The sequence below is a fragment of the Leuciscus leuciscus genome (assembly GCF_965113295.1).
Source record: "Leuciscus leuciscus genome assembly, chromosome: 18".
In the NCBI taxonomy this organism is placed as follows: domain Eukaryota; kingdom Metazoa; phylum Chordata; class Actinopteri; order Cypriniformes; family Leuciscidae; genus Leuciscus; species Leuciscus leuciscus.
Window position 1 is genome coordinate 32,117,386 of NC_138742.1, and position 27,976 is coordinate 32,145,361.

Sequence of the window (27,976 nt, forward strand, 5' to 3'; positions counted from 1 at the left end):
TACTGACCCCAAACTTTTGAACGGTAGTGTAAACACGGAAATAGCAGGAAAAAAAGTCACATTTCAGAGTCGATCTGAACTGTTGCTTTAAATAGGAGTTATAGAACTAACTAACTCCAGGTGGCAGTAGTGCAACATTCAGACTGCGAGCTGCCGTTACAACCCGAAGAAGAAGAAGAGGAGGAGGAGGACTGTCATGGTCGCCACCGGGCAGAAGATGTGCCTGCTGCTTCATCTGCTTGTCTTCAGCTGGTATATATTCACCATCTGGAGTAACTGCTCCCTGCAGACCTCAGACAGACACCCCGGTGTGCGCTCATACGGAGGCCGCTGGAAGTATCTGACCTTTATCAATCTGGTAGGAGCAGTTCACACCGTTCACACTCAATCCACCTTTGGCTCTGCTGTCAGTTATTATGACACGCCGGCGACGTCAGTCTAGCGTTTGACATTCGGTTTCAAAGCCATTCAACTCTGCGCAAACCAACTCAGATATACAGAAACAAACCAGCTCAGATATGGGCAATTCCATGCAAAGGTCATCTTTACCATGAAAAAATAAAGTTTTAACCAAAAGAACAAAACCCTTTTTAAGTTGTCCATTTAGGTCTGTAATATACTGTATTAATGTGCTTTAACATTAATTTTAAGAAAATTGCCTTGTTTATCCACCAGATATGAGGTGAGCAACAATGCTTAAATTACATTTTCAACCAGCCATATTTCATGCTTTCAAAAAAAGGTATCAAAGACCCCCCTTTTTAAACTTTATTTTAACAGTAAGCATTTTGCAGAAAGATGGAGGCATGCCTGAGAAATAAATATACTAATTTGGTCATAACAGCACTGCCTGTTGAATTTATAAGGGCTATAATAAAGAGGTCTTGACGCTTCAGTGCACTGTCTGTCACGTCCATAACGTTTTAAAGGTTTAGTTTATTTAATATGACAATTATAAATGCAAATAACTTGAAACTTTATTTACAAAGCTAAATTATGTTTATGCTTATTAGGATCGACAATTCATCTCACTACTTTGCTCTGAACAACCATAATAATGTGTTACGGACGTGACCGTTACGGACGCTTCACATTAAATCATGCATATGACTATTGTGATCTGTTTCAAGACAGAAATGATTTTGGCCACTTCATTAAAGTTTTGTTTTGTAGAAAGACTTTCTTTAAAGTGAATTTCGTTTTGTATAAATTGTATCTTAATTTTAAGTCAAAGTTTCATCAACTTTGGATTTAATAAATAAGAAGCAAATATAGCAGACATGGAGGTGCAGGCGCGATCACTTGCAACACGTGAACTTGAGCGCGTCTCATAACTGAACAGAAACTCAATATGCCTCTCAGAAATATAGCCTATCTATAGAAAGATTGAAAGATCAAAACGAAAAGAAATAGGCAACTCTCTGATTGTGTAATCCGTATGAAATGTGCTTTTTCCACCACCACGTCCCTTTAGAGGCTCGGTACGATCACGCTGACAAAATAATAATAATAGGCTAATAATATTGCGTGTCAATTATTTTGTCAAATCATTTTTATACGAAATAAAATGTGATGATTTTGACTCGCGACTGTGCATTAAAATCCATAAACTGGCCGAAAACCGTGCGATCATTTAGACACAAAAAACGTAGGCTACATGATTGCAGGGTTGCCAACTTTTCAGTTTAGCTCGGAGTGAGACTTCTCCGACGGGGGGGGGGGGGGCTAACGGGGGGGGGGGGGCTAACTGGGGGGGGGGGGGCTAACGGGGGGGGGGGCTAACTGGGGGGGGGGGGGGATGGGGCAGGCAGGGGCCACTTGTGCTTTTAGGGGGCACACCTTTAACATTCATCTTAACCTATTTTCAGTATTATTTCAAGTCATTTTTCACCATGTCATGCATGACTGCAATCTCTAGAAAAAGCTAATAAATAATATTAGCTAAGCTAATAAAACAATTTCAATTCAAATGAATGTTTCATTATGTTTAATTGTAGTGTGATATAATGATCAATAATAACACATTTTTAGCATCTAAGCACATCTAGGCACTTTTTTACACCTGGGGGGGGCGATATGGCAATAATATCACAATTTTTGTTTTGTTTTTCAGAAAAAATCACGATTTTATCATGATTCTTTTTCATGTTGGTTTTACTATTTTGCATGTGACTGAGCATTACAGCCAAACTAATGTCCCTATTTTAAAAACAAAGCCTTATAACAAAATATAGGTAACAAAATATAAAATAAAAAAGAATGGCAGACATTTAGGTCAAAGTGGCGAAGCTAAAATCTTTGTCACTATTTTCTTTGTTATTAAAAATTAAGAACAGAGATACATATTACACATACACAACTTAATATACAAATGAAATAAACAGTGCTTTATTTTTTCAGCTATAGGTGTATTTAACAGTAGAATTGAAGAAAGTAATTAAATGGACAAATATGAAAATAAAACACAAAAGACTTAAAGTTCTCAGTCAAGAGCAGTGAATGATTTCCTCTGTGTGTTTTGTTGTTTTATTAACATTAAAGGGATAGTTCTCCCCCCAAAAAGTCATAATTTACTCTCTTAAGTTGTTTTAAACCTGAATAAGTTTCTTTCTTCTGTTGAAAATAAACGTTATTTGAAAGAATGTCAGTAACCAAACAGTTGATGTACCCCTGTGACTTCCATAGTATATTTTTTTCCTACTATGTATGTCAATGGGGACCAGCAACTGTTTGGTTTTGGGTGAACTATCTCTTTAAGAACAAGCGGCAGCACGTTTATTATTAGGGCTACTGTCTCTTTAAGAACTGCACGCGACGCGTCTAATATACACGCATATATATATGACAAGCAGATTTTAATTAATTTTCTCTGTTTGCTTTCACTTTAGACATAACCAACTTTGTTTATGTAAACATTGTCTGTATTTGACAGTATTAGCGCAATATTAGACTCACAAGATAACTTAGTCCAGTAACAGGCTTTTAGTGCATGTGCGCGTCGAGTGTACGCGCTCAGTAAAGCGCATATTTGAACAGCGCATCAGCAGCGAATGACATGTTTAACCGGCAAGGCTTTAAAGCACATGCAAATAATGAACTTTTGTGAACTGCAGTGTCCCGTTCCTCTGCGTTAACATTTGATGTGAATATACGTCGTGCTGCAGTGTAGACTATAGATGAAGGCGCCGCAACTGATAAAATGCGCAGTTGTAAGACTTTCCCTCTCTGCCGTGCGTGCGCGCGCTATCGGTTGGTTTGGACGACAGTCTCGCATGCGTGCTCGCTCTAGGTTCTGGGAGATTTTTAACTAATTTGCGCCATAACTAGTGGTCCATCCAGTAGTTAAGAGCCTGAATTGTTTATAGTAATTCTGAAATTTAGTGCACATGAGTGAAAAAAAAATAGAGCACAGAAGAATGTCTATTTTTGCGTGAGATTTCTTTGTTGAGCGTGAGAGCGTGAGATTGAGGCTGAATGCGTGACTGTCACGCGAGATGCGTGAGAGTTGGCAACCCTGTGATTGCTAGTGACTCACATCTACGGACAATAATGTCCATCGGTTCACCTGACTGTGGAGGAAACCTGTGATTTGAACTCCTATATGACAAACATTAATTGTTAATGTATTTTAATCTTGACTGTCTTCCGTAATAGTCTCTGCTTTAATGTTCCGTCTGTGTGTTTATAGTAGCCTATTCACGTCCTAATCGAGAGGCGTCCTGCAATTGCGCGAGGAACCTGATTGGTTTAGGCGCGAAACAGGCGTCCTCTAATTCGCTTGCGCTTCCTGTCATTCAAGCTCAGGTTTTGACAGCTCGAAGATAGCGTTATCTTAAAGCTAAACGCCTACCACAACGACAGATGGATAAAATGGTAAGATGATACTAAAAACCGCACACAATCAGGGAAAATAAATTGAATAAAAATCTAGTTATATTAATGTGTCATATCAAATAGTCTTGTCACCTCAGATAAGATACCATGACAATATAACAACCTACTTTATAGCAGGCTATATATGAAGAGTTCAGATGCAAAAGCCTCTCAGTGCCATCTGAAATTTTCCTCTAGAATGATCATTTTTATCAAGCTTGTATATTTAAGTTCAGTAATTTCACTTAAATGGCAATGAGAATTACCTATTAATTGTAATTTAAGTTAAATTACTGAACTTAAATATACAAGCTTGAAAAAAAAGATCATTCTAGAAGAAAATTTCAGATGGCACTGAGAGGCTTTTGCATCTGAACTCTTCATATGTATACATATATGGGGAGGAATCTTCAGAATCATTTTAAGACAGTCTTCTTAATGTCAAAACAGCCATTATGCATCACCAAAATTGCCATGATGGTTTGATTGTTGATTTTCCAAACAGATTCTATGTATTTCAGACGCGTCACATCCATAACAGGGTTTTTGTCACATCCATAACGTTGGTTTTTCCTCATAATACACTTCATAAAAAATATATATATTTTAAACATTGATATTTGTATGTTCAGCTAAGACCCCTTCATCATGTGGATAGCAATATTTATACATTGGACTTATAAGTTTACAGACTTTAAAGGAAATCGAACAGTATACCAAACTCTGTCATTTCCCGTCACATCCATAACGCATGCATATTTTCCTTTTTTGGGGGTGCTTAAATATATTTTAGAAAAACATATTTTGCCTGTCAATTCCCCAGATTGGGTGCTCTGAGAATATGCATTTCCAATTTAAATATTGTAAGAAGTTGTTTTTTTTTTTGGATTTTTTGGTTACAGAACCAAACCAACTCCGATATACAGAACCAAACCAACTCCGATATACAGAACCAAACCAACTCCGATATACAGAACCAAACCAACTCCGATATACAGAAACAAACTAGCTCAGATATACAGAACCAAACCAGCTCAGATATACAGAACCAAACCAGCTCAGATATACAGAACTAAACCAGCTCAGATATACAGAACCAAACCAGCTCAGATATACAGAACCAAACCAGCTCAGATATACAGAACCAAACCAGCTCAGATATACAGAACCAAACCAGCTCAGATATACAGAACCAAACCAGCTCAGATATACAGAAACAAACCAACTTAGATATACAGAACCAAACCAGCTCAGATATACAGAACCAAACCAGCTCAGATATACAGAACCAGCTCAGATATACAGAGACAAACGCCCTTTGCAGAGCGCATGGCTTAATAATAATAATAAAAAGATTGTGTATATATTAATTAGACCTATGAATCAATTAAACAATTTAACTAAATTATTATGAAATCAAACTAATAGTACAATGTTCAGAAAAAAAAAATCCCTTTTATTGTACAAGGCTCCTTTTTTGGAAATAGCATTTCATGTTTTATAATAATTTTAGAACTTTAAATGTATGCAATACTGTAAATCCATCAAACTACAACACCGTTTGAACTAATGGTATCAAACCAATTGTAAATTACTCATAATATTATTTCCTATAATGTACAAGGCTTGTTTTTCAGATGATTAATCTGGTATTTGTAAAATGGATTTAAATGGGTCCAGTACTGTATATCAAAATGACCAGATTAATAATGTGAAAAACAAGCCTTGTGCAATAAAAGGGATATTATTCTGAACATGTTACTATTAGTTTGATATAATGTCATTTAGTTAAATTGTTTAATTGATTTATAGGGCTAGCCTAATTAATATATATTTTATTTCTTGAAGTTAAGCCTTGCGCTATGCAGAGGGTGTCTGTTTATGTATATCTGAGTTGGTTTGTGCTGAAAACATGAAATGCCCAGAGTTTAGTCAGTATGAAACTGAGTGCCAAACGTTAAATCAACTTTACAGTGGTAGTGTGTTCATGTCACTTGACTCATGCGTGTGTGTGTTGTTTTTGTGTCAGGTGCTGCAGGCGGTGTTTTTTGGATGGTGTGTGTTCGTGGATGTGACGCTCATGCTGGTGCCGGTGAAACGCACTCGGAGCGGGACTCCTCTGACCCTCACTAAAGCCAGAGACTTCTACTTCACTGCGCTGGCCTTTCCCGTCGGCACTGTGAGTACCATTAAAGTCCCAGTTTAAAGGTCCCATGACATGAAATTTCAACTTTCTGAGGTTTTTTAACATTAATATGAGTTCCCCTAGCCTGTATATGGTCCCCAAGTTTCTAAAAATTGTAATCGGTGTAAATCGAGCTTTTGCTATTTTTCTCTGCCTTTGAGAAAATGGAAGCTCAAACGGGCTGATCTTGAATCTCCTCCTTATGACGTTATAAGGAGAAATGTTACCTCCCCTTTCTCTGCTTTGCCCGCCCAGAGAATATTTCTCGCCCATGAGAAAATGAGCTAGGAAGTAGAACGCGCGCGCGATTTTAGTTTGTCCACGAGAGATATCATGGCTTTTGAGCGAGCGAAGCATAACAATTGCTCAATAATTGGATGTACAAATGAACATTGAATGGTCAATACAGAGCTGGGCTTGCTGAACGTCGGACAAGTAAGTCAACAAATTATATATAAGTGTGTTGCTTTACTGTTTATGGTTACCTAGCTTCTTACACGTAGAATGTGGCTGTCACATTAGCTATGCAGCTATGCAGTTACTTGCGCTAATGTAAAGGTAGACAGCATCAAGTTACACACACTGTAACGCGAGTGTTGTACACTTCTTTGTTATTTGGATAACCGTTTTCCTGTTGGTTATATGGCGCTCGATATCCGCATTTCAAGATCGCAGAGCTTGATGTAATTGTAATAAGATAAATTACAGACGTTACAGATCTCTCATGAAAAGGCAACAGTAGGTTCGCGTTAGCTACATGATGATAACTGTAAACCATCCGAATAAAGTACCGTATCCAGACATAATATTTTAAACTAACCATTCGGAAACGTCCTGCTGGAGCCGCTGAGTTGCAACTTCCTCATCCGTTGCTTCTCCATCTGGATCAGATTCTGGGTCAAACTGAAATGCTTGAACGACTGCGTGTCTTCGTGCCATTGCAATATATCCAACATAAACAAACATGCATGGTACCGTTGCGCAAGATGGTCAAGGCCACACCCACCCTCCACCTTGCGCCGCCTTTCTCCTCCTCATTAGTATTTAAAGCTACAGACACCGAAACGGCCTGTCTGAAGGAAGCTCATTCTGGGACTGGCTTGTAGTGGCTATAATTCTGCACCGAGGCTGAATTTTTGGAAAGAGATTTCAGATACAGTACTAAGGACCACTAAGGACTATATTAAAGCCTACAAAAAGTAGCATGTCATGGGACCTTTAATCAGGGTTCCCGCGGGGTCTTAAAAAGTCTTAAATTCTGAACTTTAAATTTAAGGCCTTAAAACGTCTTAAAAACAGGCAGATTTTCATCCGCGGTCTTAAATTTCATTTAGTCAGGTCTTAAAGGGGTCATATAATGCCATTTTTGTACAAGCTAATATGATTCTTTAGGGTCTAAATTAAAAGTTTGTAATATACTTTAATTAAAAATTCTCATTAGTATTGTAAGAAAACACTAATTTTAGCTGGTCAAAAACAGCTCTGTTTTCAGCACGCCGTTTCAGTGCATGTGTCTTTAAATGATAATGAGCTTTGCTCACCCCGCCCCTCTGTTCTGTGCGTACACCGTTTGTAACACAATAACCACGCGTTGTTCATTATAAACGTGGGATTATGAATTATATTGAGAACGTCGTACATAGAAAACATGCCGTAATGTACCCTGAGTGTAAACCTTAGACGCATTCATCGTGAAGCCTGCAGCAAGGTTTGCAAATTTCGCAAAGATTAATATAAATACTAATATAAAGGTTAATAAAACATTACACTCACATCTTCTGGAGGTTCAGCAGTAACACGTTGGTACCGATCCGTTTTTTCTCGTTTGTAAAGCTGTCTGGTGTGAAATGATTAGCGTAAACATGAAAGCACAGACGGGAATCCCCGTGAGGGAATCCCCGCGTCAATCCTTTGGGCATATCGCTTCAAAAACAAAACTCAGCCACTGCTTCTTCAACGGCTCGGATTTAGGAACATCCAAATGACTGCTGTGTTCCTTATTACATCTAAGAACAGAACACCACAATCGCTTAGACGCCATTCTACTCCAGCATATCAACAATGGCGGACTACTATGACGACGGCTGTCACAGCTTGCTCAGGGCGGGTCTTGTGTTGAAGCACGGCTGTCAATCACAATCGCGGGAGGGGCGTACGATCTTATGACGTCACAATATCGAACGGCTTGATTTCAGAGATGGTCAAACATATAAGGAGATTAAAACAAAACCACTGGATGGATTTTAATCATGATAGGATGGTTGTGTACAGGCACTGCCAACAGACATTTCAGTGCAATCAACTTGTAAAAGTGCATGTACCATTATATGACCCCTTTAAAAAAGCTTTTACCCTCGTTCATTTCCAGAAACGCTGGCCGCAGAAGTCGCTCGCCAAGAGGCAGTTCACATATCGCGTCTTTTTCGCGCTCAAGTTCATTCAAATGTAGAGCGCGCTTATAACTGAAGCGACGCGCTCGTTTTTTTCCAGGCGCAGCGACATGAAAAAAGACATGAAGGATGCGGGTGCACCCAAACACTACGGGTGTTTTTCTCTTCTCCGTAAATAAATCTTGTAACAGAGCTACAGCAAGCGTTTTTCGGCGGTGGAAATCCATTAGCCACTAAAACTTTTTTTGTCATTGTGGAGAGCGCAGTGCATGGTTGCATAGTAACGACAGACGCCACTGGAAAATCTGACCGCATTTTACTATTAATAATAAAAGATAAGCTAAAGTGTATTGTAAATGTCAGTAAATCATTTTTTATAAAAAGAATGAGTCAAAAAAAGATAAAGTCTGAAATATGTGAGGTTTATCTTTTTATAAAAACCTTTTTTGTCAACTTTATTTGAACTTGTACATGTTAGTATATAACATGTTGCAAGACACTTTTAAAATCTGGCTATCATTTTTAATCGTATTATTTTAATGTTTATGTTAGTGCATATTGATGCTAATTTTATTTGTTATTTGCTGTTTTTCGACATAAAACTTGGTGAATTGATTTCATTGTGTAGTATTAGTACTTTTTGAACAGGATTCTGTGATAACAGTGAAAATTTTTGGCGCTATAATAATTAAATGAAATGTTCATGCCATTTCATCTCTAGTTATGATCAACTAAAATCAACTAATTATGTGTTTTTTACAGTAGGCCTATAATATGCAAAGTACAATTTTCTATAAAAAAATTATATCTGATTCTGTTCTTTTCTCTGACACGCGTTGTTGGGTCTGGAAGGTTACTAATGTGATTGCTTTATCTGTAAATTAAGTTAATGCTTTTTCAATTACTGAATTCATTGAAATAAAATGAATTCTTTGATTTGAATATTTTTTTGGCAATGCAATAGGTCTTAAATTTCAATCTTTATGGTCTTAATGTCTTAAAAAGGTCTTAAATTTGACTAACTGAAACCTGCAGGAACCCTGTTTAATACATTACATACACTGCCGTTCAAAAGTTTGGGATCGGTAAGATTGTTAATGTTTTTAAAATAAGTCATTTCTGCTCACCAAGGCTGCATTTATTTGGAAAAAAAAAAAAAAAAAATGGACAATTTAAAATAACTGTATTCTGTGTGAATATACACTACCGTTCAAAAGTGTGTGGTCAGTAAGATTTTTAATGTTTTTAAAAGAAGTATCTTCTGCTCACCAAGGCTGCATTTATTTGATTAAAAATACAAACAAAAACTGTAATATTGTGAAATATTATTATAATGTAAATCAGCTGTTTTCTATGTGAATATACAGTAAAGTGTAATTTATTCCTGTGATCAAAGCTGAATTTTCAGCATCATTACTCCAGTCTTCAGTGTCACATGATCCTTCAGAAATCATTCTAATATGATGATTTGATGATCAAGAAACATTTATGATTATTATCAATGTTGAAAACAGTTATTTACATTTTTATTTCATGATGCTATGATGAATAGAAAGTTCAAAAGAACAGCGTTTATCTGACATCTAAAGCTTTTGTAACATTAAACACAACCGTTCAAAAGTTTGGGGTCAGTAAGAATTTTTATTTTATTTTGGGGGAAAGAAATAAAATAAATCAATACTTTTATTCTTCAAGGATGAGTTAAACTGATCAAAAGTTACAGTAAAGACATTTATAATGTTAGAAAATATTCTATTTTAAATAAATGCTGTTCTTTTGAACTTTCTATTCATTAAAGAATTCTGATTCTTTTACACACAACAGTTTTCAACATTAATAATAATAATGAATGTTTCTTGATCATCAAATCATCATATTATACTGATTTGTGAAGGATCATGTGACCCTGAAGACTGGAGTAATGATGCTGAAAATTCAGCTTTGATCACAGGAATAAATTACAGTTTAAAATATATTAAAATAGAAAACAGTCATTTTAAATTGTCATAATATTTCACAATAGCACTGCAGAAGATACTTCTTTTAAAAACATAAAAAAATCTTACTGACCCCAAACGTTTGAACGGTAGTGTGTATATAAAGTGTATATATATAGTGTATTTTCAGCATCATTACTCCAGTCTTCAGTGTCACATGATCCTTCACAAATCAGTATAATATGATGATTTGATGATCAAGAAACATTCATTATTATTATCAGTTGAAAACAGTTGTGTACAATTTATTTTCAGCATTTATCTGAAATAGAATGTTTTGTAACATTATAAAGGTCTTTACTCTAAATTGTGATCAACTTAATGCAACCTTGATGAATCCCCCCCCCCACCCCCCCACCCCCCCCCCCCCCCCCCCCCCCCCCCACCAAATAAAAATTCTTACTGACCCCAAACTTTTAAACGGTAGTGTTTAATCTTACAAAAGCTTTTTTATTTCAGATTAATTTTGTTCTTTCTATTCATCAAAGAATCCTGAAATAAGTGTATGTAGGATGTGAATGGCTGACACAAAACATGAAACATTTCAGTTTTTTCATCAATAGTCTAATTGAATGTATTTTAAAAACAGTATTTCATGCGTAGTAAAAATATTTCAATCCGTCTCAAAAGCATCAATATGAGCTCTTAAAATAGCAAAAGTCATAGAAGAACTAGAAAACTGTTGTTGTTTCAGTGCATATTGTCTTTTAATATTGTTTTTTTATATGTATAATGTTATTATTATTTTTTATATATAATGACAACAATTTTGTGTCTGTAGATTTAAAAATCTTGTTTTCCCCTGTTGTTTGATTTCATGGAAACAGACACCAGTGATTTTGCCAAGAGATCTCTTATTTATTTTATATAAGACATAGGAAGAAGAGACAATGGATAAAACGAAGGTCTTGATTCAGCAGCCTTTCCATCTCTTCCTCATTTTCGAACAGAAGGGCTTGGTTTTTATACCATTAGCATCTCTCTGCCATAGACAAAGACTATCAGTTATTGTATATGTTGACCAGAAAACTGCATTATCAGAAAAACACATGATGTGAGACACATGATTATAATGTGACTAAAACAGTACATCACCAGAGAAACATGTGGTTTCCATTAACATATGAATGTATCTCCTTATACTATGCTCGGTGAAAACACTGCACATACATTTCAGTCTAACTTCAACACGCACTCACCCAAAGTCTCTTCTCCATGATTCACAAAACACAATGATTACAAATGATTATAAATGTATATAAAAATTATGACACAGATACATAATACTACTGATTAATAATGCTAATAAAAGTAATAATAATACTAAAAACAATATTAGATCAAAATCTTCTTAGATAAAAAATTTGAGTCTTCAGTGTCATATCATTTATATTCGATAATGGCCAAGCCTGCTTCTTAAATATTGGTATCATCAAACTTTATTGGTCAACTACTAATGTGAACTTTGAATGAGTTGATCTTCTTGCTTGCAGTTTGTGTTTGTTTCTTTCTGGAGTCTCTACACTTACGACCGAGAGCTGGTGTATCCCAAAATGTTAGATGAGATCATTCCCATCTGGCTGAATCACGCAATGGTGAGGAGATACACAGCCTTCATCTAGAGCTCATTTAATGCAGTCTGGACATTCAATTCACATTTATGTGTATAGCGCTTTTCTCAATACACATCGTTTCAAAGCAGCTTTACAGAAAATGCATTAATCCACATTACAATTTACGCCTGTTTCACACATACTCCGTGTGCAGTGTGTATGCACGCGCTATAGTGCTGTCACATGTGCTGCGTCTGCAGTGCGTAACTGTGCCACAAACACATACTCACTATTTTTATTTCAAATCCAGAAGTTATCAGCAACTTTTATTTAAAAAAAAGTTTTGTCAGCATTGCGATTCTCTTTGTACACATACACACTCTTTAATGGACATATGCACGTTTAAACACAATTTAAACAATGTAGGCCTATATTATTCCATGCATTACTTCTACTTATATTAAGTTGCTCAAGCAAGTGGTCAAATATTTAACCATGTACTTATATTAAAAGCACAAACATTTTAAGTTAAAACTTTAAAATGAGCACAGCCGACTCTCATGCCTTTTCTTTTGCATTTAAATTTTAATATAATAAATCTTGCATGTCACAAAGAACTTGTTTTTCCACCTCCACGAATGAGACGGGTGCTGTTCATTGTGTCGCCTTGTTGAGGTAAATTGTAGTTGTCCTTGCTTTACCCCGGTCTTAAAGTAAAAAAATGACTGTGAAAAAAAGTAGTATTTAATTAAATACATTTATGGTGAGATTACTACATTTTATTTAATTAAACGCATTTATGGTGAAATTACTACATTTTCAGGTCAATCTGTTCATTTTGACCACGAAACATGCGCTGTCGCTTTAATTCAGCGGAGTATGTGTGAAACCGGCGTTAGAGTGCTCTAAGTTATGTATTTCAGAAATGTACATATACAAATCACAGTTAGCTAAAAATGTATTAATTTAAACAATGTAATAATTTAAGGCAGAAACAATGAGCTCATTGAAGTAATGAATACTTAAGACATGATTATATGGCTGTGTGTTGACGTGTGATCTGTGTTTTCCTCCAGCACACGGTGATCATGCCTCTGCTACTGCTCCAGATGTTCCTGCAGAATCACACGTATCCCAGTCGCACTAAAGGCATTTCTGCGCTGGCTCTGTTCTCCGTCCTGTATCTGTCATGGTAATCTCGCTCACACACACACACACTGGTTCTCTCTTCAGCAGAGCTGCACTGATGTGTGTTTCTGCCCTATCCCTCATCAGGGTGTTGTGGGTGCACCACGCCTCCGGGATCTGGGTGTACCCCATCATGGCTCACTTGAGTCCCGTGGGACTGTGTGTGTTCCTGGGCGGCGCGTCCCTCACCATGGCTCCTCTTTACCTGTTAGGAGAGAAGCTCAGCCTCGTGATGTGGGGCGCCACAGGTGAGGAACTGACCCACCCGCCATTAGACGGATCTGTCTTTACAAAGGTTTAACAGTAACCGCTAACTTGGAACCGTTTAAAAGTTCACCCAAAAATTAAAATGTCCTGATTATTTACTAATGGCCCCCAGCCATCCAAGATGTACATGACTTTCTTTCTTCAACCAGAAAGAAATTAAGGTTTTAGAGGATAACATTCCAGGATTTTTCTAAAAGAAGCTTGAATCCTGAAAACGCCTTTCTCCGTTTTTCCCAAAGCCTGCTCGCCTCCGTTGATCTACGTTTACATTTTTGGGGGGATTTTCTGCACTCGCCAATCTATAATGGTGAACCATGATGACTGAACGACACAACACAGTGCGAGATCTTGTATCATAGATATGTATACATAGATTCCTCATTGGTGGCTTACGGATAGCGGCCCATTGAAACTGCCGCTAACGATGCATCTATATATAATATATATATGGATTTACAAATCCTTGGGGTGTTTTGGGATCATGTAAGTACACAACTGCATGAAATATATCACACTGTGCAAGTGGTTTTTGAATGTTATTATTACAAAAATCGTACATATTGTACCTTTAAAGGGCTCCACACAACCCCAGCTGACGAATAAGGCTCTACTCTAGCAAAACCATTAGTCTTTTTCTGGAAAAATAAATAAATAAATTTGGCCTATATACTTTTTAACTATAATTGTTTGCCTTGGTCCAGCTCTGCACTGACGGTGGAGTTCAGCACCTCCTGTGTGACGCACTGTATGGACGTTGAGAAGGTCACGTTTGATGTAGGCCACAAGAACCAGCCCATTTTTACATGTTTTACATGTTTACAAGAGGATCGTTCACAGACTACATGTCCAGCGTCATTCACACACTGTAAAACAGTCCAAAACAACTGTGCCGGACGAATTTGAAGTTCTTCGTCCGACACTTCCTCTTTGAACGTTCACTTGCATTAGATGGGGAAAAATCCTGAAATGGTTTCCTTAATTGTCTTCGGCTGAAGAAAGAGTCGTGTAGATCTGGGATGGCCTGGGGCGAGGACATAATCAGGACATTTTCATTTTTTGGGTGAACTATTCCTTTAACCTGAATATCCGGCTAACTATATTTTTTGTCATCACAGAGTGTGGTAGATTTTGTATGTTATTATTATTATCATCCATACTGACTGTAGTTTTTCTCCAAAAGGGAATCAGAAGAAGAAAAAGAAGTAAATGTCTACTGGAAAACACATTAACCGTGTGGATGTCAATACCAGCCAAACAAAGGGAACAATGAAGAGCTGAAGTGTCGTTGCTGGTGTGTTATACGAGAGGGGCTTGATTCGCCCTCGCATACATGCATACAGAAAGACACTAGGACACATTAATACACACACACTGTACACAAGGTGTGCGTATACACTAATAGTTTTATTCCGGTTTTTTTTTTGTTATTCTAATGAAAATCAGTTGCACTTACAAATTAAAATGCTGTATTTTATTTTATTTTTTAAATACTTTATTTTATAATAATTTCCAAGTCTCTGTAATATCCCAGAATGCTGTTGTTCAGTGGTTAAGTTAGTACCGAGCACTTTTCCCTTCTCAGATTCATAATTGTTTTTTTGTTGTTGTTTTTTAATGGAAAAAAAAGCCTGAGCTGGTGACCAATTAATATAAAATAGTTTTTGGCAGTTAGTGTCACATGGTGCAGTTGCATCTAATGAAAGCATTAAGAGATGTTTGAATATTGATGAGGAGAGTTTGAGGGCTTCTTGAATGACTTTTGACCCTGCGTGAACTCAGGTAATCTCACTAGTGAAGCCCTTAATGTGATTTTCCGGCTTTACCGAGAGTTTGATGATAGACTTTATTGGAAACGAGTAAACCCAAGTAATCTGGTACATTTCATTCACATCCAGAGAAATGGCTCTGAAGTAATACGTTTGATAACATCATCATCTTTGAGTCCTATCAATCGGAAATGTTTTTTAATTGTTTTGTCGACATGCTATAAAGCAGAATAGTGTGTCATTGTCATTACAGTGTTACGCTGTTTTTTGTTTTAATGCGTGTAATCTTAACTTGTTTGCATTAATCAAAAACAAATGTTGTAGAAACACCCGTTTAGGTCAGTTTTCTGACGTTTACAAGGTCATCACTGTGAGACCAACAGCAAACATGATTCCTGCTTTGATATGGTGGGTTATGGCACTTGTGTTAAATGTGTGATGATGAGGGACAATTACTGGTGTACACCATCTATGATTATTCATGTCATCTGTGTCCTTCATTCATAAACAATAATAAATCAGAGCTATACTTTTATTCAGTTAAAGTGTGTCTTTTGCCTTTAAATATGCTTGGTCTCCCTGTATCAGTTCACCTCTTGATGCCGATGGAGTAAAAGTGGAGCAGTGCGTCAGCTGTTTGTTAACTTCCTACTTAAGACACTCTCCTTTAATCAGATTTACTGTAAGTCGATCAGTTTGCAAAGCTTTGAGAACAAGAAAATCACCTCATTTTCAGTCACTGGGTTCAGTACGAGCTGCATTGACCTTTTTAATAGTTGAATCAATAGTCGTAAACAAAAAGAAACTGAATATGTGGGGCTTGATGAAGGCAGTGTGTATGTACTCATATTTTGAATAAAGGAGAAATTATTTTACTCTTTTACTGAAATTCTGGACAATCATAGAAGGAAAGTGTTTCCCCCTCATTTTCTTTCTTTCATAAAATAAGAGTTCAGACAACTATGATGGTGATAGAGCCAGTGTGCGTCTGTGAGGTCAGAGAAACGGGCTTCTTCAGGAGTAAGTGGATTAGTTGGTAAATCTTGTGCGAGTCTGAAATAGCTGCTCTATTCACTCTTTGGCTTGATGTGACCGCAGTATTAACTTCATCTTCACTCGAACACTTGCCTCTTGAAAATGACCAGGATGTCCAGTGTATCTGGATGGATCCATGAGTTTTCCACAGTAAAGATTGTGCATCTTAAAGGACGGCAAAACAAATGATAAAGTGACAATTGCTTTTTACTCTAATATCAAGTTATCAAATCAGCTGTGGACTCAATGGATCGAAGAGAAAAGACAGTTCATTTTCTCTAGCGGTGTTTGGGTGAGTAATTCATACAACTCGTTCTTTAGAAGAAATTCACATGATGCTCGCAAAGGATTTAGTTTCTTGAATGTCACTGAACAGTGAATTCACTGTGTACAGTGTGAATTTATAAAGATGTAAATACATTTTGTATGAAGACCAGTTTTAGCACTGATTTGACAAACTTTTTATTTTGCATAAAGAATGAAACCTGATTTTGTGCATTGACAATTTTTGTGGCACACTTACATCCCAAATTGTATTGCATCCTGAATATCATTTTTTTTTTAGTAAAAATTATTGTAATAGTTACAATTTTTTTAATTTAAATCAACAAAAATTAAACGCAACATTAAAAAAATACCATGTTGAACAAAATATATATCATTGTTTTCCCATTACATTAATGAGAACTGGGGGAAAACTGCTTAATTGTCCTGATTGTCACAATGCAAAAGATCGTAAAAATAGACTTAACTAATAAATAAACTGTTTTCAACATTGATAATAATTGAACTTATAATAAAAGAACTGTTTCTTGAGCAGAAAATCGTCAGACTGATTTCTGAAGGATCATGTGACACTGAAGACTGAAGAGTAATAATTTCCATCACAGGAATAAATAGCATTTAACAAATAGAAAACTGATTTTAAATGGTAAAAAACATATCACAAAATTATTGTATTTTCGATCTGATAAATACAGCCTTGTTTTGTTCTGGAATGACCTCTTTGCTGTAGTGCTAATGCGTTTTCCCTGTGCCCGAACAGAGATTGCCATGGAGGAGGGAGTATCATGGACTTTGGTAAGCGACGGAAAAAAGTTACAGCCACATGTGTTATTATATTGTATTATTAGTCAAATAATAACCATCAGAACGATGTTACACTGTGTTCTTCTCGAGTCCGACTTTACAAGAACCACCATCTGACCTTTTTAAAAGCATTTTGATTTCTTGCTGTAATCAGTAAAGCAACAGGATCTGCATCTACTACACATCTATATGGCAGAACTGAGCCAATCTCATCAGTTAGCCAATTTATTTTGCTCACCTGAGTAGAAATTTATTTCAGACATTCTTTCCCTAAGACAAGAATGAAATCGATTAGACTGAATTATGATTGTGTTTTTAAAGTGACGGGTTCCAGGGTTCCCAGAGCCAGATACACAATGGTTGGAGAGGCGCTGCGTTACGTGATCCCCTGCCACATGCAGTGCTCCATGGGGTGTGGAGGACAGGCCTGCAAGTACGAGGACCCGTCCCACTGGAGCGACGACCGGCAGGCCATACGAGGAGTCTACTCGTCCTGGTACGCTTACTTAAACTTTTTCAAATATAAAAGTCTGACAATTAACCTTCTCTATTTGTTGTGATGAGATCTCTGTCAAAGTATCATGTTCATTTTCCTTATTATATGCCAAACAGAATTGCAAAAATAATGATTATTTATTTCAGAAAAGTCAACCTGTAAATAAAGGCTTACTTGTATTTGATTTTACACTATATTGCCAAAAGTATTTGGACACTCCTCCATATCATTTAATTCAGGTGTTCCAATCACTTCCATGGCCACAGGGGTATACAATCAAGCACCTAGGCATGCAGACGCTTCTACAAACATTTGTGAAAGAATGGTCATTGGGTTGCCACCTGTGCAAGAAGTCCATTCGTGTAATTTCCTCTCAACTAAATATTCCACGGTCAACTGTTAGTTGTATTATAACAGTGGAAGCGTGAGATACAGTGGTGTAAAGCGTGAGATGCAGTGGAGTAAAGCGTGGGATGCAGTGGAGTAAAGCGTGGGATGCAGTGGTGTAAAGCGTGGGATGCAGTGGTGTAAAGCGTGGGATGCAGTGGAGTAAAGCGTGGGATGCAGTGGTGTAAAGCGTGAGATGCAGTGGTGTAAAGCGTGGGATGCAGTGGAGTAAAGCGTGGGATGCAGTGGTGTAAAGCGTGGGATGCAGTGGTGTAAAGCGTGGGATGCAGTGGTGTAAAGCGTGGGATGCAGTGGAGTAAAGCGTGGGATGCAGTGGTGTAAAGCGTGAGATGCAGTGGTGTAAAGCGTGGGATGCAGTGGAGTAAAGCGTGGGATGCAGTGGTGTAAAGCGTGGGACGCAGTGGAGTAAAGCGTGAGACGCAGTGGAGTAAAGCGTGGGACGCAGTGGTGTAAAGCGTGGGACGCAGTGGTGTAAAGCGTGGGACGCAGTGGTGTAAAGCGTGGGACGCAGTGGTGTAAAGCGTGGGACGCAGTGGTGTAAACGTGGGACTGTGAGCCAGGCCTTCTCGTCCAACATCAGTGCCTAATCTCACAAATGCGTTTCAAAAATTCTCATAAACACACTCCTAAACCTTGTGGAAACCCTTCCCAGAAGAGTTGAAGCTGTTATAGCTGTAAAGGGTGGGCCAACTCCATATTAAACCCTACAGATTAGGAATGGGATGTCATTAAAGTTCATGTGCATGTAAAGGCAGACGTCCCAAAACTTTTGTCAATATAGTGTACATGTCAAAAAGTTCAGCTTCAAGATTTAATAGATTGTTAATTTCCTCTTGTCTCTTTTTCTAGGATTACTGATAATCTGCTGGCCATGGCCCGCCCTTCCACTGAAATTATTGAAAAATTCGACATAATAGACCAGTTTTTGAGGTAAAACCAACTTAATCTTAACTTAAAGTGCTTTCAGAAAACTTGGTACACACTTATAATTCAAAGTTTCGTCATGTTAAGCTGTGGTTTGAGGACCGTCATTAACCTCCAATGCCCTGGTGAACATGCCAGCTGTGGAAACCCGCTCGATCCTGAGAGTGGCTTTACTTACCGACCCGAGACCTTCATGGAGGCTGGCAGTGAGTAACAGTTCATTCTGCCAAATGTGCGCTTTCCTGTGCGATGTGACAAAGTTATAAAGAATCTTCTTAACATCTGTTTGTCCACATTTACCATTTGAGTCCTAGTTGATAACAAAACTACCACTACCAGTGGCGCAATCATCCAATCACGCAATCATCCAATTATTTCACATCTACAAACCGTCTGGAAGAAGACCTCTCGCATTTTAGGGGTTGACCCTTTTTTAAGCCCTTCGTCTGCTATTTGGGCCATCCAAAGTTGTTAATAGGTGGAACACCTGTGTTTTGGAAGGAATGGGTAGATAAAAATATCAATATTCTGGAAGATCTTTCTGAGGATGATGCATTGATATCTTGGAGACTTAAACAAAAATGAATCTGGTCTAATGATCAATTCTGGAGATATCTACAGATGAGACATATGCTCAAAAGTATTTTTGCCTCCTCCTCATACATTCCCAGGGTAAAAACATTCTCAAGATGATCCGGAATATTATGGGTACTGGTCACGAGGCATCTAAATATTATTCCTTACTTATTAGTCAGACGGGCCAAAACATTAGTTCTGCGGTTAAGATAATTTGGGAAAAAGATTTGGGATGCTCATTTGATGATGAGGAATGGGGGAGGATCACTGGTAATTTAAAATTTATGTCTAGAGATATTAGAACACGTCTCATACAATAAAACATTTTACACAGATTCTACTGGACACCCAGAAGGTTTTAAGGATAATCCTGAATGTTGGCGATGCCAGACAGAGGAAGGCAACCTATTTCATGTCTAATGGCAATGCTCAGAAGTCCAGTATTTCTGGAGAGAGTTACACGACTATATCTTAAAGATATCACAGACCCAGTATGATTTCTGTCATAGTTTATACATTCTTGGTGACCCTCTGCCTTTAAGTCATGTTAAAAAAATGAATCACAGTGGATACAGAGCTGCATCACGCTGGGCAGACGTGTGATTGTAAAAACTAGAAATCTTCCGGAAGGCCTCAGATTTTTGAGTGGCTTTCGGATTTAGGGCAGGTCGCAGCCCTTGAAAAACTCTCCTATAGTTTGCATGGGAGGATTGATGTTTATTTTGATAAATAAATCAGATAATAAAAAATGGTCATGGTAAATATAATTTAGTGATTTTATAGTGGGAACTTATGGTGCTTGCAACACCCCTGTCCACTTTGGTGTGTGTTGTTTTGTTTTTGTTTTTTAGTTTTTTCAAACTGTTCTATTTATTTATTTACTTATTATTTATATTGTTACCATTTATTGGTTAACTGTGTTGTTTTATATGCCATATATATCATTTTTTAATATGCCAAGTACATGATTGTTTATATAATTTCTTGTTTGCAAATGAGAAAATCAATAAAGTACAAATCATTAATTATGTTAAGATTCTTTTTTTTTTTTTAAGTAATACCATAGTAGCTGTGGTTGTTCTTTTGTCTTCAGATTATAAAGGTGCTCTTGTTGCTCTATTTTAGTATATTTCTACAACTTTAGATGGAATGACTATGGAGTATCGTCTCTCACATCAATCCTGGATATGGTGAAAGTCATGTCTTTCGCCATTCAAGAAGGCAAAATCGCTGTTCACTGTCACGCGGGGCTTGGCAGAACAGGTATAGTTCTGTTGTGAATGTTTACGGTATATTTAGATGAAAGTGGAGCAGTGGTGGCATCTTTTTTAGGTTGATGTGGCTTATAGGCTTAAGTGTTGATCGGTTGCTGGCAGCCATAAGCTATCAGTGTCCTCAAGAAAGACACTTAACCTCAGGTGACAGTAAGTACATTTAGTTAATAAATATTACTTGGTACTTAAATGTACAATTACACTGTAACAAGAACACCTTAAATAAACAAATGTTTTTAAAATGCCTTGTGTATAGTGCTCCAACATATAGCGCAACAGCATTTTAGGCAACCTGACTTGTAGTCGTTTCCCAATACTGATATTTTTATGGTAATACAAATACTTTAACTGCATGTGGTGTTTTAGTTACAATAATAGGGCAAACTTTGAAAACACAAGTAAAACGAACGATTATCAGTTTAAATTAAAGGTTGGACTCGATATAGTGTTCCTTACAACTTACCAAAGATCCAGTGATCCATGGATATTGACATGCACCCAGAAATCGTGTTTCCTGACATTTATATGAGCCTAATTTCGACGGTGACGTCACACGCATACCCTCTATTTAATATTTACCATCGTATATTCTGTATAATTGGATGTTTTTAAATAAACACTGACAAAAAAACAAGTTTTGAACAAAATACAGGTTTTAGGGCTGGACGATATGTTGATATAGATAACACTGATGATCACCCGGATTTAGACCTATTTATATAAAGCATTCACAGGCAACTTTGTCGTATGTATTTCCCCCGATGTCGAAATCAGGCACATATAAATGTCAGGAAACACGATTCCTGGCTACATGTCAATATCACTGGCCCTTTGGTTATTGTAAGGAACACTATAAGGAATCGAGTTTCCCCCATTCAATTCTGTCACGCAGCAGCTCATTTGCCACTCAGTCCGGCTGAGGAAGTGTGTTCCCGCAGGAAAGTTTTATTTAGGTGTGGTTCCTATAAAGTAAAAAAAACAAAAACAAACTGCAACATATGTACGCTAGCTGGAGACTAACTCTTTTTACACATTTTTGGCATAGGTGTGTTGCTGGCCTGTTTCTTGTTGTTCACCACACAGATGACAGCAGATCAAGCCATTCTGTTAGTCCGAGGCAAAAGACCAAACTCGATCCAGACGAGAGGACAGCTCCAGTGCGTGCGGCAGTTTGCTCAGTTCCTCGTTCCCCTGAGGAACCTGTTCGCCAACGCTGAGCCTGGAGCGCCGGCCGTCACTCTTCCGCAGTATCTGATCCGGCAGAATCACATCCTGCATGGATACGAGGCTCGGCAGCTGAGATTCATGCCAAAGCTCGTTCCTCTCGTCTGCAGACTTCTCCTGGACATCGCAGTGAACCGGCAGGTCATCGAGGAGGACATCGTCGAAGTTCCTGACATCACATCTGACGAAGAGAAACCGATTAATGGGAACTCGATCTATCAGTTAAACAGAGAGATACCGGGAAACGGGATGACGATGATCTGCCCACGTCTTCCAGGTCTTCCCAGAGCCAACGGAGACAAGTCACAACCTCTTTACTACGTGCGTAAGAGCCTCAGCTACAGCGATTCTGACCTGCGGAGGCTAGCGGCGTCGCTCAACCTCTCAGATAACCCTCTGGGTCTTTTAGCCAGTATACATTCATCGACCTTCGGCAATCAGATGGGACTTTCCCAGAGCTATATCCCTCCTTCTCTGGGTGCTTGTAAGGACAATCCCACCTACAGCTCAACCAGCAATATCTGGGAGCTGAAGACACTCATGGACCAGAACGAAGGATCTCAGCAGCTCAAAAGCAGGAGGCAGTCCGTCCTGCAGCGAAGCCAATCTGTGGGCGTTTCAGATGAAAAAAACTTCACAAGCATCGCCAGAATGTTGTCCTTCTGGAAGAAAGACTGCAAGAAACATTCTGCCCCCGACGAGACTGGAAATGTTCACGAGAAAGATCATTCGGAGGTGCCTGTGATCAAGGTCCAGTCCGAGCTGTCTCTGGAGTCCCGCCGCCTCCTGGTGGCTCAGTCCCTCGCCGTGGACCTCGAGAAGGACGGGGGGGAGAAACACATCCAGAAAGTGGCCACTTGGCAGGTATGGGTGCATGTGCTGATGAACTATGAAGACTAAAAGTCTAGGATTTGGGTTAAAACTTCAGAACAAACATACCTCCAGACATGTGTTTAGCAGGATGAGTTCGTCTTGATCTGATACTAGGTTTTGGCTTAGGTTTGGTTAATTTTGTGAATTGATAAGTTTCGTCAGGGTGTGAAGAAATATAGAGCTGCGTATTATCAGCATAACAGTGAAAACTAATGCCATGCTTCCTAATGATATCTCCTAAGGGTAGCATGTACAGAGTGAACAGCAACGGTCCTAGTACTGAGCCTTGTGGTACGCCATACTGAACTTGTGATCGATAAGACATCTCTTCATTTACTGCTACAAACTGATAACGATCAGATAAGTATGATTTAAACCAGGCTAATGCAATTCCACTAATGCCAACATAATTTTCGAGTCTATTTAAAAGAATGTTGTGGTCGATAGTGTCAAATGCAGCACTAAGATCGAGTAACACTAATAGAGATATACAACCACGATCGGATGATAAGAGCAAATCATTTGTAACTCTAATGAGAGCAGTCTCAGTACTATGGTACGGTTTAAATCCGGATTGAAAATCCTCGCAGATATAATTTCTTTCTTAAAAGGAACATAGTTGTGAATATACTGCCTTTTCTAGTATCTTTGACAGAAAAGGTAGATTTGAGATCGGCCTGTAACTGACTAGTTCTGTAGGATCAAGTTGCGTTTTTTTAACAAGCGGTTTAATCATAGCCAGCTTAAAAGTTTTTGGTATGTATCCTAATGACAAAGATGAATTAATGATATTAAAAGAGGATCTATGACCTCTGGAAGCCTCTCTTTCAGTAGCTTAGTCGGTATAGGGTCTAACATACATGTTGTCAATTTAGATGATTTAACGAGTTTAGAAAATTCTTCCTCTCCTATAGCAATGATTGAATAGAATTTTTCTTCAAGGAGACTACAATGCACTGCCTAATGCGATACTGTAGTAGACGGTTGCATAGTTATAATTTTCTCCCTGATATTATCAATCTTATAAGTGAAGAAGTTCATAAAGTCATTACTGCTGTGTTGCTTGGAAACGTCTGGGCTAGAAGCTTTATTTTTCATTAGTTCAGCCACTGTTTCAAATAAATACCTAGGGTTTTTTTTTCTAATAGGGTTGAAAAATAAGCAGATCTATCAGTTTTTAAGGCCTCTCTGCATGCAATCATGCTCTCTTTCTATGAAATGCGAAATACCTCTGGTTTTGTTTTCTTCCAGTTGCGCTCCATTTTTCTGGCTGCTCTCTTAAGGGCCCGAGTGTGCTCGTTGTACCACGGCGTTGGACTATTTTCTTTAATCTTCTTTAAGCGCAAAGGAGCAACTGTGTCTAAAGTGCTGGAAAAGATCAAGTTAAAGTTTCTGTCGCAATATCGAGTTCTTCTAAGCTATCTGGGATGCTGAGATGATGAAACTGATCAGGAAGATTATTAATAAAGCAATCTTTAGTGGCAGAAGTGATAGGTCTAAAATATTTGTAACACGGAGTCGGCTTTGCAGCCTTGGCTAAATGAAGTTTACACGAGACAAGATAATGATCTGAGATGTCATCGCTCTGCTGCAGAATTTCGACGGCATCAACATTGATTCCGTGTGATAATATTAGATCTAGAGTATGATTACAACAATGAGTAGGTCCTGACCATAGACTGTAAAAAAAAAAATGTCTTTAAATGCCTTTAAAATGTCTTTAAATGCCAATCCCAATGCATCTTTTTCGTTATCTACATGTATATTAAAATCACCAACAATTAGGACTTTATCTGCAGCCAGTACTAACTCTGATAGAAAATCAGCAAATTCTTTGATAAAGTCTGTATGGTGCCCTGGTGGCCTGTATAAAGTAGCCAGCACAAATCTCAAACGTGATTTATAATTTACACTAGATAGTGTTACATTAAGCACCAACACTTCAAAAGAATTATATTTGAAACTAGACTTCTTAGTAATTCTGAAGATATTACTATAAATTACAGCAACACCTCCCCCTTTGCCTTTCAGACGAGGTTCATGTTTATAACAGTAAACTTGTGGGGTTGACTCATTTAAAGTAATGTAATCGTTTGGTTTTAGCCAGGTTTCTGTCAAACACAGCACATCTAGATTATAGTCAGTAATCATATTATTAACAATAAGTGCTTTTGAAGTAAGGGATCGAATATTCAGCAACCCAAGCTTTATCATTTGCTCATTTGTATTATATCTGTTTTTTATTTGTTGAACATCAATAAAAAATTTACCCTTAGATGGATTTGGAAGTTTTTTGTATTTCCTAATTCGGGGATGATATCTAGGTGAAAGAGTCTCTATGTGATGGGATTTATCTGACCTCAGTGACGTGAGACAGCTAGCAGACGGTCGGTTTAGCCAGTCTGTCTGCTTCCTGACCTGAGCCCCAAGTCATGTTTGAGCTCTAAGACTATGTGCCATATTACTAGAGAGAAGAGCAGCACCATCCCAGGAGGGATGAATACCATCTCTTTTCAACAGGTCAGGTCTGCCCCAAAAACTTTTCCAATTGTCTATGAAATCTATATTATTTTGTGGACACCACTTAGACAACCAGCCATTGAGTGAGGACAATCTACTAAGTATCTCATCACTCCTGTGAACAGGAAGGGGGACAGAGCAAATTACAGTGCCTGACATTGTACTTGTGAGTTCACACACCTCTTTAACGTTAATTTTAGTGATCTCCGACTGGCGAAGTCGAACATCATTAGTGCCGACGTGAATAATAATCTTAGGGAATTTACGATTAGCATTAGCCAGCACTTTTAAATTTGCTTTGAATCTATATGTTATTGTAATCGGAACGGAAGAGCGGTGTATAAATAATGGTGACTTGACAGCGCCTGAGCAGGCGTAGATAAGTCCTACTACAGTTCTTCCGGCATCCCTTCGCCACCAAAACTGCACCTTCTTGGTTGGTCACCACTAAAACCAGAAAAGTTAGTCCTAGGGGGAACTTCAGGCTAGATTACATGAACATGTGAACTAGTGAAAATCTTTGCTGTGAAAATTCAGCTTCTTCTCTGTTTCAGTTCATTTAAACGCCTAGCCTCGTTGTTGAACCAACAGGTCAGGGGTTTATGTGGCCTGGCGTTTTTTTTTTGGTGTGGTTCGCTTTCACACGGCCCTTTTTGCAAGTGAACCAAAATTTGTAAACAAAACCACACGTGTGCTAAGGTCATCCATTCATTGGACAGAAATTCAAACTGTACCAGAGATGGTTTGGAGCCGGACCGAGACCACCTCTTCAGCTGGGTCTCGGTACGGTTGTTTGGTCCACGCCCGAGTGCGATTGCTGTATACACACCTGCCCAAAAGATCCGCATCAAGGAGGGAAAAGAACTTGAGTTCGATTCACTCGAACCAAACAAGACCGTTGTGAATGCACCCTTAGTCCGCCAGCCATCCTCACTGTCCTGCTGAAGAAAACCAGCTCTGCATCCAGGACCTAGTTATTGTCTTATCTAGCTAATCAACAATCTATTCACGTCATATAGAAAATATGCAAGGCGTTGAATATATTAAAATATTCATGCGTTTTCTGAATGCAAGGTTAGTACATGTGTTCGTTCTTTTCTGCAGGCCGACCTCAATCGGCAGGGAGCGTGGGAGCGACTGTGTTTGGAAAAAGACCCGTTTATTCTGTCTGGGATCTTGTGGTCCTGGTTGGAGCAGCTCAAAGAGCCAATCATCTCAGCTCACAATGTTCACGCGCTAAACGAGACCAGCCAGGACCCCACGACTGTCCTCAACTGCCTGGATAGGGTGAGATCACAAGAGGCATTCCATGCATGATTCTAAATGGAACTCATTTCATGGAACTAATCGGAATCCATTCTTATTACCAACTTCAGGCTTCCAGAGAAACAGTGAGGTGTATTCTGGACTGTTTCGCTCATTTATTTACAATACCCGAGGAAGTCGAGAGCGCTTTTCTGGAGCGAGCAGCAAAAGCTTTCACACAGGTACTGTGTCTCATTCTAAAGATGTGTCTAAATGCTTACATGCACACTTTGATTCACTTTTTGCTTTCTTCAGATGAAAAGCACAGATGGTGGGAAGAGCGTCTTAAAGCTTGTTCTGCATGATTTGAGGTCGGCCGCCATGAACGAGTTTGAGGTGTAACACAGGTAACAATACCTAACTGAAGACCTTCACTGCAAAGAGAGTTCATTTACACCTCTGTCCATCATCAAAGAAAAGCTACACGCATCAGTTTCTCAGTGACCGGTGAAGCTTGGCACAGGACTGAAGAACAGGGTCATGGGAGAATCAGTATTAAAGTCTTTGTTTGTTCCTCGCCTCTTAGTTCAGATTAACATCCATTATTCCCATTTGTAAGCGCTGAAAAATGCATCTTATATGGTTAATTGGGTAACACTTTACAATAAGGTTCATTAGTTAACATTGGTTAACTACATTTGTTAGCATAAACTAATAATTAACTGCACTTATACAGCATTTATTATTCTTTGTTAATGTTAATTTCAACATTTACTTATACTTTAGTATTTACTAATACTTAAAATATTGTTAACATTAGTTAATGCACTGTGAACTAACAATGAACAGCTTTTTTTATTAACTATCATTAACAGATTAACAAATACAGTAACAAATGTATTGCTCATGGTTAGTTCATGTAAGTTAATACATTAATTCATGTTAACTAATGAACCTTATAGTAAAGTGTTACCGTTATGATGTAGGAAAATCACATACTGTTTATTATGTGCCATGGTGTTAATACTTGAAAAGCACTGCAACGGAAACCTCTCATTTTTGTACCATGTTTGTACAGTTATTTGTAATAAAA

The 27,976-nt window shown here is 38.1% G+C and overlaps 2 protein-coding genes across 8 annotated transcripts; both read left to right on the forward strand.

Moving 5' to 3' along the window:
- Positions 1–160: 160 nt before the first annotated feature.
- adtrp1 (androgen dependent TFPI regulating protein 1) lies at positions 161–15,758 on the forward strand. Its single transcript, XM_082146054.1, has 6 exons — positions 161–358; positions 5,903–6,052; positions 11,939–12,040; positions 13,075–13,190; positions 13,274–13,434; positions 14,634–15,758. Exons 1-6 carry the CDS (start codon positions 197–199, stop codon positions 14,657–14,659), a joined length of 717 nt encoding a protein of 238 aa, XP_082002180.1. The 5' UTR covers positions 161–196; the 3' UTR covers positions 14,660–15,758.
- Positions 15,759–15,897: 139 nt separating this feature from the next.
- Positions 15,898–27,800, forward strand: ptpdc1b (protein tyrosine phosphatase domain containing 1b). 7 transcript variants are annotated; one of them, XM_082146018.1, is made up of 10 exons: positions 15,898–16,546; positions 17,300–17,334; positions 17,665–17,839; positions 19,097–19,177; positions 19,259–19,377; positions 20,873–21,010; positions 22,067–23,109; positions 26,743–26,925; positions 27,015–27,125; positions 27,199–27,800. In XM_082146018.1, exons 2-10 carry the CDS (start codon positions 17,325–17,327, stop codon positions 27,283–27,285), a joined length of 1,947 nt encoding a protein of 648 aa, XP_082002144.1. In that variant the 5' UTR covers positions 15,898–16,546; positions 17,300–17,324; the 3' UTR covers positions 27,286–27,800. The 7 variants fall into 7 exon arrangements, with proteins under 7 accessions (XP_082002144.1, XP_082002141.1, XP_082002143.1 ...); XM_082146017.1 differs by lacking the exon at positions 15,898–16,546 and adding an exon at positions 16,714–17,185; XM_082146015.1 differs by having other exon boundaries at positions 17,075–17,839.
- Positions 27,801–27,976: the final 176 nt, after the last annotated feature.